At 45.0% G+C, this 14,356-nt stretch overlaps 1 protein-coding gene across 1 annotated transcript; it reads right to left on the reverse strand.

Annotated features, from left to right (window-relative positions):
- Positions 1-9,289: 9,289 nt before the first annotated feature.
- On the reverse strand, positions 9,290-13,392 carry LOC148754826 (spermatogenesis-associated protein 31D1-like). The gene is made up of 3 exons (XM_088794360.1): positions 13,328-13,392; positions 12,700-12,760; positions 9,290-11,764 (listed from the first exon to the last, which is right to left on the reverse strand). The coding sequence occupies exons 1-3, from the start codon at positions 13,390-13,392 to the stop codon at positions 9,290-9,292; spliced, it is 2,601 nt and encodes an 866-aa protein (XP_088650486.1).
- Positions 13,393-14,356: the final 964 nt, after the last annotated feature.

Consider the following 14,356-nt stretch of genomic DNA (forward strand, 5'->3'; position numbering starts at 1 on the left):
TTTAAAGACATACCACAAATAGCTAGCTTATACTATTTAACACTTATGAAAATCAAGTATCAACTGAGGAACTGGTCCAGACTAAAAGACACTACCTTTTGCTACTCAACTTTTTAATGGTTTTTTTCACCACGTGCATATATTTCCTATTCAAACAATGTATTCATTGATATTTTACATAAGTAAATACATGCTTTTAAAAATGTGGACTGTCTGACCCAGAAAAGTGTGTTCCATTTCTCAGTACATACTCTAGAGAAGCACTTGAACGTAAGCACAGGGAGGCAGGTAGAAAGATGTTCACAGCAGCACTGTCTGTAATAATGAGAAGTAGGACAGAGACATGCAGCAATCTGAGCGGGCTGACTATCCATTTACAGAAATACCATACAGCGGTTAAAAGGCATCAGAGGCATCTATATGTGCTGCTATATGTAGGTGGACAGGATATCTGTGGAACACGAGAAGAATGCTGCAGACAATGTGTACAACATACCGTTTTATGTAACATCAATAAATGAACCATACATAGTCCAGGTCAATGCACAGCACAGGATGTATCCCAAACAGGTATAGTGATCATAGTGTTTACTTCCTAGGAAGGCGTGATCAGTGGGAGTCTTTATTTTTACCTTTATTTTGTAATTGTTTTAATGTTTCAATTACAGTTGACATAGAGTATTATATAAGCTTCAGGTGTATAACATAGTGATTAGACATCTAGATACCTTAGGAAGTGATCACCCTGATAGGGCTAGTACCCATCTGACACCGTTCATAGTTATTACAATATTAGTGACTATATTCGCTACGCTGTGCCTTACATCCCCACGACTAGTTTTATAAAGGACAATTCATTCTTCTTAATCCCTTTCAGCTTTTTCACCAACCCCATCCCCAATCCCCTCCCATCTGGCAACCAAAAATTTGTTCTCTGTATCTGAGTTTGTCTCTGTTTTGTTTGTCCATTTATTTGGTTTAGATTTCACATCTATGTGAAATCGTATGGCATTTGTCTTTCACTGTCTGACTTATTTCACTTAGCGTAATACCCTCTAGGTCCATCCATGTTGTCACAAATGGAAAGATTTCATTCTATTTTAGGGGTGAGGAATATTCCATTATATATCTGCACCACTTTTCCCTTATCCATTCATCTAGCCATCGATGCGTGGGTTACTTTTATATCTTAGCTATTGTAAATAATGCTGCAATGAACATAGTGCTGCGTATTTATTTTTGAATTAATGTTTGTATTTTCCATGGATAAATACCCAGAATTAGAATGGCTGGGTCATATGGTAGTTTTATTTCTAACTTTTAGTGGAATCTCCACACTGTGGTCTGTAGTGAAAGCCCCAATCTACATTCCACCAACATTTCACAAGGGTTCCCTCTTCTCCACATGGTTGCCAACACTTACTTGTTGACTTTTTGATAATAGCCATTCTCACAGGTGTGAGGTCATATCTCATTGTTGTTTCGACTTGCATTTCCCTGATGATTAGTAACATTGAACGTCTTTTCATATGTCTGTTAGTTATCAGTATGTCTGGGATATTTAATCTTAATGGGGATGTTTGAATTTTGACTTAGATCATGTGAACTTATATGATTTAATATAATTAAAAATTACATTTAAAACTACACCTCCTGATCTTTTTTTTTTTATTAAATTTATTGGGGTGACAATTGTTAGTAAAATTACATAGATTTCAGGTGTACAATTCTGTATTACATCATCTATAAATCCCATTGTGTGTTCATCACCCAGAGATACACCTCCTGATCTTAAAGGTCTCACAATCCATTTTGTGGGGTGTAGTGGACGGTGAGAACTTTACAATTGCTCTGCCCAGCATATCTGTCCATCTCATTATGGAGAAGATGACAGGCTACGTGGGAAGTGAAGAGGGAGGAGCACAGAATGGCTCTTGTGTCCAGGAGCTGCTACTGATACTGGGGAGATAAGAGGAAGAGACGGTTGAGGGCAGAACAGATAATTGGTTACATTTGGGAGATTGTGTGTTGAGAATGTTTAGAAAGTATTTGGTTTTGTTGGCTTGAAACTCAGGACTAGGCCTTAAATAGCTAAACACAGGGTGGATAACTTGTCTAAGGAGGACTGGAGAGAGAGGAGTATATTCAGCCCACGACAAAATCCTGACTTCAGTAGACATCTAGGAAAAGCTTTATGGTGTTTGGCAAATATGGTAAGCAAAATATTGAAGTTTAAAAAAAATTAGAAACTACCCAAATGTCAAAAAAAGTAAAATGTAATATTCTACCAGTTCTAAGATGTCATCATTAAAACAAAAATACAACGTAAAATTTGTGACATGTAGTCAAAGCAGTACTTAGAGAAAAACTGATAGCACTGAATTCATCTATTGGGAAAGAAAGATTTATGATCTCTAGGGACTCTGGTTTACTTACCTGATTGATATCTGTGTTTCCAAAGTCCTGGCAAACATGGATTTCTGTTTAGGCAGCTCAGAGACAGAAGGAGGAGCCCCACCCCCACAGGAAGACAAGGATGGGGACACCTGGGAAGTGAGCTGGAGCTCGGCCACGGTGCAGTGAGGCTCCTCAGACAGAGGACGTGGTGTGCACCATGGGAAGGGATTGCTGCCTCAGGCAGCTGTGCACTGACTGCACATTCTGGACTAGAGTCCCAGGCCCACATCACAGACCTGAGGCACAGACACCAAAGGTTCTTGAGGGTTGGGAAGGGGACGCCTTAAGGGATATGAACCTGTGTCCCTTCTGCCCATCCTCCAGCCCAGCAGATCGGTCCATCCCTCCAGGTCTCTTTAGCTCGCTCCAGCCAATGTCCATATCCGCCCATTCGCCATGCCACATATTGTATTTATCTCAGTGGAGTTTTCTATTTATTCAGCCTGTTACCCAGATAATACCTGAGACCCTTTTACTGCCTGGTGAGCTCCATTTGGACCCCACATCCTCTTTGAAAGGCTGCTGTGCCCGTGGATTTGTACTCCCAAATTCTACTCTGTCCTCAACAATAGCTTCCACTTCTCCATGATGGGTGTTTACCTGTATGAACCCAGGAATATACTCAGCAACAGCCCCATCCCCACATCCCCCCCAAAAAATCCATATTCACCAAAGAGCGTGAGAGCAGAGTGGCCTGCAGTGAGGAACAGAAAGCATGACAAGGAGGGAGATGGGGACCTGGCAACCCCATGGTCCCACGGCCAATAACTTTGAAATCTTTAGTCATCTTTTCTCTCCCAACATCCCTTTCAGGCACTTCAGCCCCTTCCACACGTTCAGTGTCCCGCCCTGCTATTCGCCTTTAATTCTCTGTCAGGAAACATGTCTTTCCATGAAAATAGTTCCATTATAGCTGTGCTGGCCCTCACTCCACAGGACCAAACTCATCTTGGTGTTTTATGCAGTGGGTTTCTCTTTAGCATAAATTCAAATGAGCACAATTGTAATTATATTTAACAATACATTTTGGCATTTTGTATCACACTTTTGGTTACTCTGCCATGAAAAGTTTTTTGTTTTGTTTTTTTTTCCTATTCACTTTCTAACATTTCACCAAAATTTCTATTGGACCTGCATACCTTTTTGTAATTTGTGGATTGTGTATGTATTTGTTTCATCTCCCTGTGCCAGCTGGTCACTTAACACTTACAACCCCTGCAGCTTCGTTATTTAGATAAGACACTGCCTAGGTGAAGCCCTGGGTCATTTTCTCCTGTCTTTGCCTGCGTTCCCTCTCTGAGTCTGATGACTCAGTCTTGGCCCCAGACACCTACTCCTTTCCCTCCCCTATGAGGAAGGTTTTCCATAATGACAGCTCCTCCTTTGCCTTCTCCTGCGGCCTCCCCAGCTACACTGTTGTCCCCTCAGTAGGAAGGTGCACCTCAAGGCCAGCCCCTCTCCGTGCCATCCTGGGACAGTCAGAGGTGTGTCTGCTCAGAACAATCCCTCCACATAGCTCTGCATCTCTGGTCTTTTTTCAGCCAAGTCTGGTCCTCACTGTCCCTAAGGTCCCTAGGACTCATAACGGTGAAAACATCATTGAAAGTCTAAGTATGATAAGCTCCACCAAGACATTTCCCGGTGAGATGGGTGTAAAAATGGCACAGTGAATGTATTTTCCAAAAACGGGCTTGTTATGAAAAGGAAAGGCTGAGAAACTGATCTTGTTTAAAGGAGACTAAAAAACCCAGAACTGCTAAATGCAATTTGTGATTCTAGACAGACTCTTGTAATAGAGGTTTATAAAAAGGTTACAATGGACCTTACTGAATAAAGTGCCAAAAATTGTGTATGAAAAGGAGATTAGTTAAAAGTTTATGCTAAACATTAAATTGACTAAAGGGAATAAGTGTCCTGTATACAGGACACTGTGCCTTGTCCTAAGAAATATACAAAAACTATTCCAAGAGAAACTGCATGATGCATGAAACATATTCTCAAATATTCAGGAATGTATGCTTAGTTTTTGTACATGTATGTGTGTGTTTATATACAGAGAGTCATGGGAGGGAGGGAAGAAGGCAAAAAGAGACAGCTGAGAGATGGCAAATGAGTCAAAATATTAGCAGACAAACCTGGATATACAGTTTATGGTTTTACCATCCATCCAAGTTTTCCACAAGTTTACTTATTGTGAAATGAATACATTTTATAAATATATCATTCACTTTCTTTGTTTTGAATTTTACCTGATCTTTGAGATTTCTGCCTTTGAAATTCACAGCTTCCCTCTCCACCACACACAGACGCCAGAAGTGTGCAATGCAACTAGAAAACAGTTGTCTCGGCTTCTGTCCCAGCACGAAACCTAGGACCTCTGCAAACTGAAGCATTCTGACATCGCCACAGGAGTTTACAAAATGCTGGAGAGCAGTCCTCACCTCCAAAACTGTTTGTGTTTTTTTTTTTTCTTTTAATTGTGCACAATATAAAAGAAACCCTAAATCGAAGATGTATATAGCATGGAACCCCTGATTTCTTTCTTACCTGGTGCAAGAAGGTTGTCCATCTTCTGGGGTTCTGCGGTGTGAATTGCTTTGTCAGCACTTCCTCCGCTCTGCGGGTCACTTACCACTCCTCCAGGGATTTCCATCTTTCCAAAACACGTTGATGTCTTTTGTCCTCACCCTTTCTTATCATTCTCAGGCACTTACTCTTTTTAAATCCTTTACTTGTTTTAACAGCTTGAATGAAATTATACTACACATACCACACAATTCACCCATCTAAAGTGTATAATTCTATGTATGCTTTACATTCACAGACATGGGAATCATCACAGTCCATGTTAAAATATTCATGGCTTCAAAAAGAAACCTCATGACCCTTAGCTACCATCCACCTCTTCCCTCCTCTCCCCTGGCCTAAGCAATTACTAACCTACTTTGTCTCTGTAGATTTCCTTATGTGGACATTTCATATGAATGGGATCATGCGTGCTCATGTGTGACTGGCTGCATTCCCTCAGCATAACGTTTTCCAGTTTCATCCATTGTGTAGCATGTACTAGTACTCTTTTTTTGCCAAAACATGTTACATCGTGTGGATACACCATATTTATTTACCCGTTCATGAGTTGATGCACATTTGGGCTATTTCCACCTTTTGACTCTAGGAATAGCACGGCTAAGAATATCGGTTTGTAAGTTTTATGTGGACATCTTTTCATTTCTCTTGAACATGTACTTAGAAGTGCAATTGCTGGGTCATATAACAAGTCTATGTCGAACATTGTGAGGAAGCACCACACGTTTTTGCCGACTGGCTGCACCATTTGTCATTCCACCAGCAGTGTCTGAGCGTTCCACTTTCTCAGTGACGCTTATGATTGGACTTTTTGATTCTAGCCATTTGTGTGCGTGTGTGTGTGCGTAGTGCTATCTCATAGTGATTTTGACTTGCATTTCCCTGATGGCTAATGATGTTGAGCATCTCTCATCTAATCTATTACTTTGTGGCATTTTTGGAAGTAGAAGAGATAAGTGTGTCCGATCTACTCTGTTTAATACAATAGTTGCAATGTGTGACAGGAAAAAACTTTTCTTCTAAATATTTGGAAACACATATAGAAATAGCAAGTCCTATCAACTTGTATAGATTTCTTCTTCTATACTTTTTCATGTTAGTGTAGTTACTGTGTGATTAACGGACAGCAATATTGTGCACTGGGTTTGCTCCATGAGACTACTTATTGGGGGACCTTGAGGGAAAATTCACTCAAATGATTACTTGGGGTTCAATATAAGGCAGAACAGGACCGATTGCCAAAGCATCTAGGAGCTCCATGCTTTTTCGTCACCAGTGCGGTTTACATCTGTGGTGTATAGTGTATACCACAGGTGACAAGTATCAAAGAAATGTAAGAACTTTGACATGGGCACCGAGCATTTGATTGAGGGAATGGCAAAATGCTTCGATGGACTTTTTTCTCTTTATTCTAGTGAAAAAGGGGACGTATCACACATGTAGTTGATAATTAGGAAAGTTGGATGAGGGTACGTGGGACAATATATTGATCTATCTGCTCTCGTGCATGTTTATACATTTCTGTAATAACAAGATATTAAAAAGAAATGATGTTGGGTACCTCCTGAGGACTGGGGTGCAAAAGGATTCCTGTGCAGGTACATGAATCCATCAAGGCTAGAGTTTATCTATTTCTCAGGAAGGTGATTTCAGAAAGAGTATTCTTCTTGTTTTTGTTTTTTAGCTTAGGAAGGAAATCTCTTTCCACATAAAATAAGGGAAAAGGGAAGGAAGAATGTGAAGGTGCTTTTTATTTGAAGTGTTTTGATGAAAATTTCATATCTCATGGCTTCTAGCTTACTTGTGAACAGTGGTCCAGCACATCTGTTGAGCAAGTGGAGATGGCCTAAGTTTTAGTAAAGTGAATGAGATTTGAAAACAGTTTGAGTAGCATGGAGAGAGAACGGACTCAGGAAAATGTGACGTAAGCTCCATTTGTTTTCTTCACATGCTAGTAAGCATGGGATGATTATTTGTGGAATGAATGATCTCCAGATAGTTCTAAGCTGAACTGATTTAGCTATAATTAGATATGAATGTGGGATTTAATCCAGTATTGATCAGTTACTTTTAGGAAGGCATTTCGGGAGAAAGAGCTGAAATATTGCCAAACAGGACGATTATGTGGGAATGGAAGGGGTCCATTTGTAGTGTCGCTTTTTAAGTGTTGGTTATCCAAGAGACTATCAAATCTACCTGAGACAGGGAGGAAAACAAGAGCTTAGATTGACAAGTATTGACAGGGCGTAAGTGGGAAAATGAAAGAAGTGGAGTTTAAAAATTAACAAGGGGCAGATACGCTGGAAGGATAGGGTCTGAGACCAAAGCAGGGAATGTATTCTGTATTATGCAAGATGGCAGAGGTCTGCCTGGTAATAAGCTCTATTGTGTGGAAGCAACTGCACTGGAATGAAAGTAAAGGACCCTAAGAAGGGATGATGTAAGGTCTGGGAGGCTGAGTTATTGCTGCTCCACCCACATGGATGTCAGAGCCTCCACTGATTTTCAACCCTTCATGCTCCTGCCATGGGCCCCAACCCACCTTGGCCTTCCCAGGGCCTCCACAAAATTGGCACTTGTTTTCTGTTCCCCTCGCTTCGGATATTGCATGCTCAATGGCATAACTTGAGATACGAAGATTCAAATGTGGTAATGAGAGAGGGATGTGGTGAACATCGGTTTTTGTTGTTGTTGTTTTGTCTTTTTTGTTTGTTTGTTTTTGCTGTTGTCCTTATAGGATTCATATATCTTGACAGGAAAATGACCTCAAATGCACTCTGGCAACGCATACCATGTTTGAATCCTGGTCTGTACAACTGGAGCTTCCTTCCCTTCAGACCATGGTCTAAGGGTGGGTATGTGTGCAGTCTTGGCTAATGAAAGCATTCCATGGAGGTCCATGGTCAGCCCCCAAATATCTGTAACCCTGGCTCTCACCTCTGGTTCATGAGGTATAGAAGTTTTTGGAGAGATGGATTAGGGCTCCACCAGGGCCATGAGGATCAAAGGGGACACGTCCACCCTGAGAGCTGAATGGCACTTGGTAAGGACAAGATCTTGTGTATTTCCCTGAAGCATGGCTGAAGGGAAGGCACCGTGATCACCTTCCCCAAACACAGGGACGCCAAAACTGATGACTTCCCCACAAATATTGTTTTCCCACTCAAACAATATCCCCGTGCCTGTTTGGTCTAAGGCATCGGCATGCTGTGTGGTGCTCTGAGCAGCCTCAAGCAGGGGAGCTTGGAGCAGACTGAGGAAGCGGGGAGCCAGGCAGGCTCACAGTGCGGGGATGATGGGGCATAAACCTTTGTTCCACCGTGAGGTCACTCTTTCCCCTCTTTCTTTCTTCTGATTCTCCCACTCACTCTGGGGCAGGTTTTCCTTACTTTCAGCTTTATTTTACCCTGGAAGGTAGGTGGCTCCCTGGTCAACATTCCTACCACTGAGAGTTAAGTGATGCTATTGTTTGCAAAAAGAAAAAAATAAAAAAAATAAAAATGTCATCAATCCGACAGCCCAAAGAAATACCCAGGGATGGAAACCACATTGCCAAGATGACTTTATAGGAGGGAAACTTCAGTATCAAATTTAAAGGATGTTTCCCCAACACATTAACACGAGCCACGAGACAGACTTGTAAGCAGCATCGATGCTGTTCCTGGACCCGACCCCAACCAGCCCAGGAACCACTGGACAACGTCCGCCCCAAACACACCCACTGAGGATTCACCCTCCATGGGATCCTCACCACTGACTCTCCATAGTGATGAAGCCACTGTTTCTTCTTCACTGATGCTTTCTGAAAATGTAACTGTCCCTGACCTTCTTCAGATATAGAAGGCCTGTCTTCCCCACCGTTCTAAAGGATATAAAGCATTCCAGGAAGGGGAAGGTGTGGGCTGCTATCCATGGTCACTAACACTAAGCTAAGAGGCAGGAGACACAGCCCATCTCCTCACACTTCACCAGGGACGAAAGGGGCTTATGGGGACTTGTTATCTATTTCTAGACTAGAGCTGCAGGGGACTGGTCACCTTTCAGAAGCCAAAGGAAGCAAACGATAAGGGCTGAACTAAGTCCTTCCTTTCCCTAAGCACAAGCCCTGAGTGACCCAAAACCCATGTCCTCCACACAGCACACATCAAAAACATCACTGTTACTAGACAGATATTTATTACGAAGAATCAACTCTCATCCCAAGGGAGGAATTACTTGGGGGTGGGAAAATGTTTCCCCTGGAAATTCAGAAACTGGTTTTGTGTGAAAATGATGGACATATCCCCGAAATCTGTGCCTTCGGCAGTGATGAGACAGAAGCTGGAGGCTCCAGGCCAGCTTGACGCCTGTAAGTGGGGTTTGGATGGGATGCAGTCTCCCTGTGAGGCCCGGATTGGGGGTGCTTCTGATGGAATAGCCGCTGCATAAATGCTGCAAATGTCTGGGGTTGTCTGTTCTTGTGTCTTTTCTGTTGAATACTTGGAGAAGTCTGGCCCGAACAGACAGCTTCTTCCTGGCATGAATTCTTATTTGCCACTTTACAGCAGGGAGCCCTGGAGTTGAGAGGAGGCCCCTGGGGGGACCATGCCGGGGCCCCTACTTCTGCCGCCTGCTGAGCTTTCCCAAATTTCGCTGGGGAGGGAAGGGGCTCTTGGGGGCAGGGCATGTCTGCTGCATGGCAACACCCCAGCTTCTCCCGTAGGTACCACCCGATGCCTCTCCTGACTTTCTTATCTCTGGTCATCCCAGGCAAGACATATCTACCTTGATCTGGGCCTCTGCTCTGTGCACATATGGGGCTGCCCGTGGCCTGGGGATTTTCTTGCATTTTGCCTTCTCTGTTAGGTTGTAGACAAGGAAACAAGCATTTTATTTGCTTCCTGAATGGGATTTCAGGAGCAGACTGCCCCTTCTGTGACGTGGTCTGGGATGATTTGCTTCCCAGCACCTCCTCTAATGCCACGTCCTGAACCTTCTTACTACGCCCCAAACATCGAATTTGGGACGTTCCCAACCCTGGATCGCCTCCACCGAGCACTTCTGATGGGGGGCCTTGAGGACTCAGTCTCTTTTGAGCTTGTAAAATCTTCCTATACCACCTGAAGACCCGCCTAAGTCCGCGAGGCTCCTGCCGCTGCTCCATCCTGACTCCTCGGTCCTCCACATGGACAGGCAGCCCCTGGGAAGCTCCCCCATCCACACTGGAGACACCCTCAGAATGAGTCAGGAGGGCTTCGTCTGTCAAGCTGTCTGATAGACTCACCCCGGGACCATCCAGTTCCTCCTCAGAGCCATACATGAGATCTTCATCTGAAGAGCTGTCTGAGTCACCCAGAACAGGATCTTCGGGGCCATTCTCTAGGCTGTTTCCCTTATCCTTCCCCGTATCTTCTGCTAGATGTTGCATTTTTGAGCCCCTCTCACAAAAGCTTCTGGGTGGGCTCCATCCTAGATTTAGGGTTTTCCTGCTCTGACCTTTATAAACAGAGATGTATGACCATCCATAATTGCTCTCCGGCTCAGATAACTCTGACAAATCACTCAGAGGCCTCATGAGCGCCCGAGACTCATGGATTCTGCGGGGCAGGCCCCACTGGTGTTGGATGAGCTCCAGTCTATGGTGATGTTCTACAGTTTGGGAAAGCTCATTGCTCAGAGGAAACGCTCCATGAAGAATGGAGTTTGAAACCTGGGCCTGGGAGGGCCGGTGGTAAGCAGAGTTGGGAATGAAAGAACAAAAGTCCTCCTGAGAACCTTGGGCCACAGAGGGTAAACCCCACAGATGCTCTAGTTGGTGGCACAACAGACGCCATCCCAGGTGTTGCATTATAGATGACGTGGGATCATCTGATTCGTTGTTGAGGTGATGGAAGTACCCTCCACAGATGCCAATCTGGGGTATAGGACCAGATGGTACATTTGGGATTGTGCATTGAAGATGGACGAGATGTCGGATCTGACTGAGATGTAGGAGCTGGGATTGGGGCAGGGATTGAGGGAAGGGGTGAGGCTGCACCCCAGGCAAGGATGGAAGGAAGGCATTGGAAAGTCCTGGGTATAGCTGGCATGTGGGAACATTTGTGATTCTTCTGAAGGTAAAGTTTGATGAATAGTCACCCAAGACATGCACAGAAAAATGCAAGATCTCACTGGGCAAAGATGGAAAAACCCAGAAAAAACGGATACGTTTCTCCACCCAATGATCCTGCCAGGTCCTAGGACGTGAGGTCTGCTGATAGACATGCCATTCCACTGCTGTGACTTTGTTTCTCCAAAACAGAAGGGCAACTAATGAGTCACGCTTAGCAGAAACTAAGTGTGACACTTTGCGTGAAGTATTTAGGTGGTAGTCTGGCCTATGTTGTTTGAGGAACGATATACTTTGCTTCCCCTTTCCCTTCCACCTCAGGAAAGGACTCCTCTTTTGGACTTGTCTCTCAGATAAAGCCATGGTTTCTGGGCTGAGAAACATCAGTTGACCACATCCCATGAGGTTGGATGCGGGATCTCCCGCAAAAGAGGCCTGTAAAGAATAGAGGGCAAGAAACTCTTGCTTGCAATCACATTGTGCCAAGCGGGAAGGGAATGGGTCCCTGGCATGAACTAGTCTACACCAGGAGAAATTTGCAAGAGACAGGCTGGAATGGTCAATGCCTGTGAATGTTGGGACAAAAGTGCACAATGCACCAGGGCTATCTGGAGATGCGGTCTCTGCATCAGGCTTCCATGGGATGGAAATTCACTTAGAGTGAATCACAGTGAAATTGTAGCCTGTTGGTGGTGAAGTACACAGCCCTCGTAGTACCTGATGACAAGCCAATGAACCAGTGGGATTCCTTGTCTGGGACAAATCTGGTAAGGGGTTGGTATCTTGGGGTGCGGGGGTCATTCAGAAAGGTGGTGTTCAGAGTCAGAGGGGCATCTGGTTGGAGAAGAGGAGCAGCTCTTAGAGTGCCATGTGGTGGGGCGACAAGGGGTTGGGGTGGGGAATGGGACACTGGGAATGCAGATTCCAAGGAGGAAAAGGCTGTGGTGGAAAAGAGTGACTCAGTGTTGAAGGTGAAGGAATGTCAGACAAGGGGGTCGTTGGATTAGGAGACAGATTTGGGGGTGACGGTGGGAAAAGGCTCAGGCAGAGGGGCTGGTATTATTTTCCTGGCAGGACTCCTGAGAAGGCGGCGGACAAAGGGAAGGATGACTCAATCACATAATCTGTGGAAGCCAAAGTGGACACTGAGGCAATAGCATCGTCCTGGGCCTCAGGGAATGGTAGACAATTGACCTCAGTGGTTGCATTATTGCTCACCTGACAGAATGGGTATGGACGTAAACACTGATGAAAGCAGGTGGTATCATGACGCCGGTGCAGGGGGCTGCAAGAGACAGGAGGTACAGAGCTACAGCCAGGACCAGAACAGAGAGGAGGCCCTAATGGCCCTGTGGGGGTGGGGCCACCTGAAAGAAGCCTGCTGCCCTTCACATTGCTCCACATCCCTGACTTCACAATACACCCAATAGCACTCACCCCGGGCCTTTATGCCCACCCCCGTTCCTATGGCTACTCCATCCCAAGACTATGGAAGGCTGCACTGAGTCCCTGGAATTGCACAGAACATGCTAAAGAGGGATCACCGAAGGGGAGGGAAGACTACTCACCTTTTGTGGGTTGAAATCAGCCGTGTTTTCTCCTCTCCTGTCCACTGGTAAAGTCTCCAACCTGGGAAGACAGGAGAGTGAGTTATGTGGGATGAAGGTAGAAGCACAGGTAATATACAGGAGTCCCTCTATGGGAAACCATTGTGATATTAGACTGTGATGCCCCAAGAATCAGCTGATGAAGTGAAATGGTCCGTGTCAATATGAACAAGCTTTCCATGTGTCTGTTGCTTCATTTGTAAATTACATTCAAAAACATTATCTCATTTGATGCTCAAAACCAGTCTGTGAAGCACAGTGGTCAGTGGTTACATCAAAGAGGAATCTCATCACCCCAGAGGTCAAAGCACTTAAAGCCCAGAGACAGAAGTTCTGAGTGTCCATATCTATTGCACAATGTCCCCTGCTCAGGTCCATCACTGCGCATGCCCAGGGAGGGCAGAACAGGGGATCAGAGAAGTGACTAGGTCTCACTGCCTTCCCAGGAGCCTCTCCTCTGATGGCTCTGTTTTCAGACAGGGACTGTATCTAGCAACTAATGGCCTCAGAGGTCATGAACCAGGGACCTCATGGAAAGGACAGAAAGGGCCACCCTTGGAGAGCGCAGGTGAAAGAGGCAGAACCTTACCTTTCCGTGTCCCACCTTTCCTTCTTCTCTTGGCTCTGCCCCGGTGCTGAGAAGAAGAGAATCATTTCTGTCACCTTTCTCCATAGGAAACTTAGACTTTCATGATCCCAGAATCACATGATTCTATTTTAATTACTAGTACTTTGCGTTCCTTCCTTTGATCCATTTTTATGGGTTCAAAATGTTTTCAATTTTCCCTTCTTTGAAAACTCAAGGAAGGTTTTGTCTATGAGGTCCACACTTGGTATTCTCAGTCAGAAGTCCTCTGCTCAAGGAGGGCAGAGAATCTGAGGCCAACAGTCGCATCGCTGCTGCCTCAGATAGGACTCTGTAACGTGGGCAGAGCTCAGGCTCCAGCCTCTGCTCAGAGGCTCTCAGAGGCTCAGCGCTGCCCTCCTGATCAGCCCAACACAGAGGAAGGCTCTGTGGAGTGATGCCTGACATGGGAATATCACTCCTGATGAAGTGCCGGTGAACGCGCTTCTCCTGCAGAGATCCCAAACCCTCTGAATAACCCAAGCCAGGGCCAGGACATCAATGTTTGGGGTTTGATCCTGGAATCAGTCCTCTACCACACGCACATGGTCTGTGAGCTACCAAGGAAACAGTCCCAGCTGAATCTAAGCCCGGTCCTGCCTATTTTCCTAGAAGGATCTTCTATTCTCTCAGACTCCCCACTGCAGGTGTTACTCTCAGCCAGCCCTGCTCATTTTCAAGGGTGGGAGTAGAAATGGGCAAAACACTAAACAAAACCTGTTGGGCCTCCTCGGGGTTCCTTACCTTTGGGATGTTTTTGTTTTCCTGGACGGGTGGTAAAGGTGGAATCTCCACCAGGTAGCACAGGAACAGAAGGAGCGAACACAAACCCCACAGACAAGTGAGGAGAACCTGTAATGGGATAGAGCAGAAGCTCACACAAATTTCAAGAAGGCTATTCAGAAATGCAAACACTTTCCATTGTAGGAAATCCATTATCTGAATCGCCAAGCTGCCTGAGGCAACTGAGCTGTGACAGTGCAGACTCTTGAC

This window comes from Rhinolophus sinicus, chromosome 17 (genome assembly GCF_057876585.1).
Source record: "Rhinolophus sinicus isolate RSI-liver-muscle chromosome 17, RSI-T2T, whole genome shotgun sequence".
Lineage (NCBI taxonomy): Eukaryota > Metazoa > Chordata > Mammalia > Chiroptera > Rhinolophidae > Rhinolophus > Rhinolophus sinicus.

Bases quoted from the DNA above. Each gene is read 5' to 3' on its own strand.
- LOC148754826 (XM_088794360.1), bottom strand. From the start codon at position 13,392: ATGATTCTCTTCTTCTCAGCACCGGGGCAGAGCCAAGAGAAGAAGGAA. The intron at 12,761-13,327 runs GTAAGGTTCTGC...CTGTCTTCCCAG, and splicing joins GAAAGGTGGGACACGGAAAG to GTTGGAGACTTTACCAGTGG. The intron at 11,765-12,699 runs GTGAGTAGTCTT...ATCCCATGGAAG, and splicing joins CTGATTTCAACCCACAAAAG to CCTGATGCAGAGACCGCATC.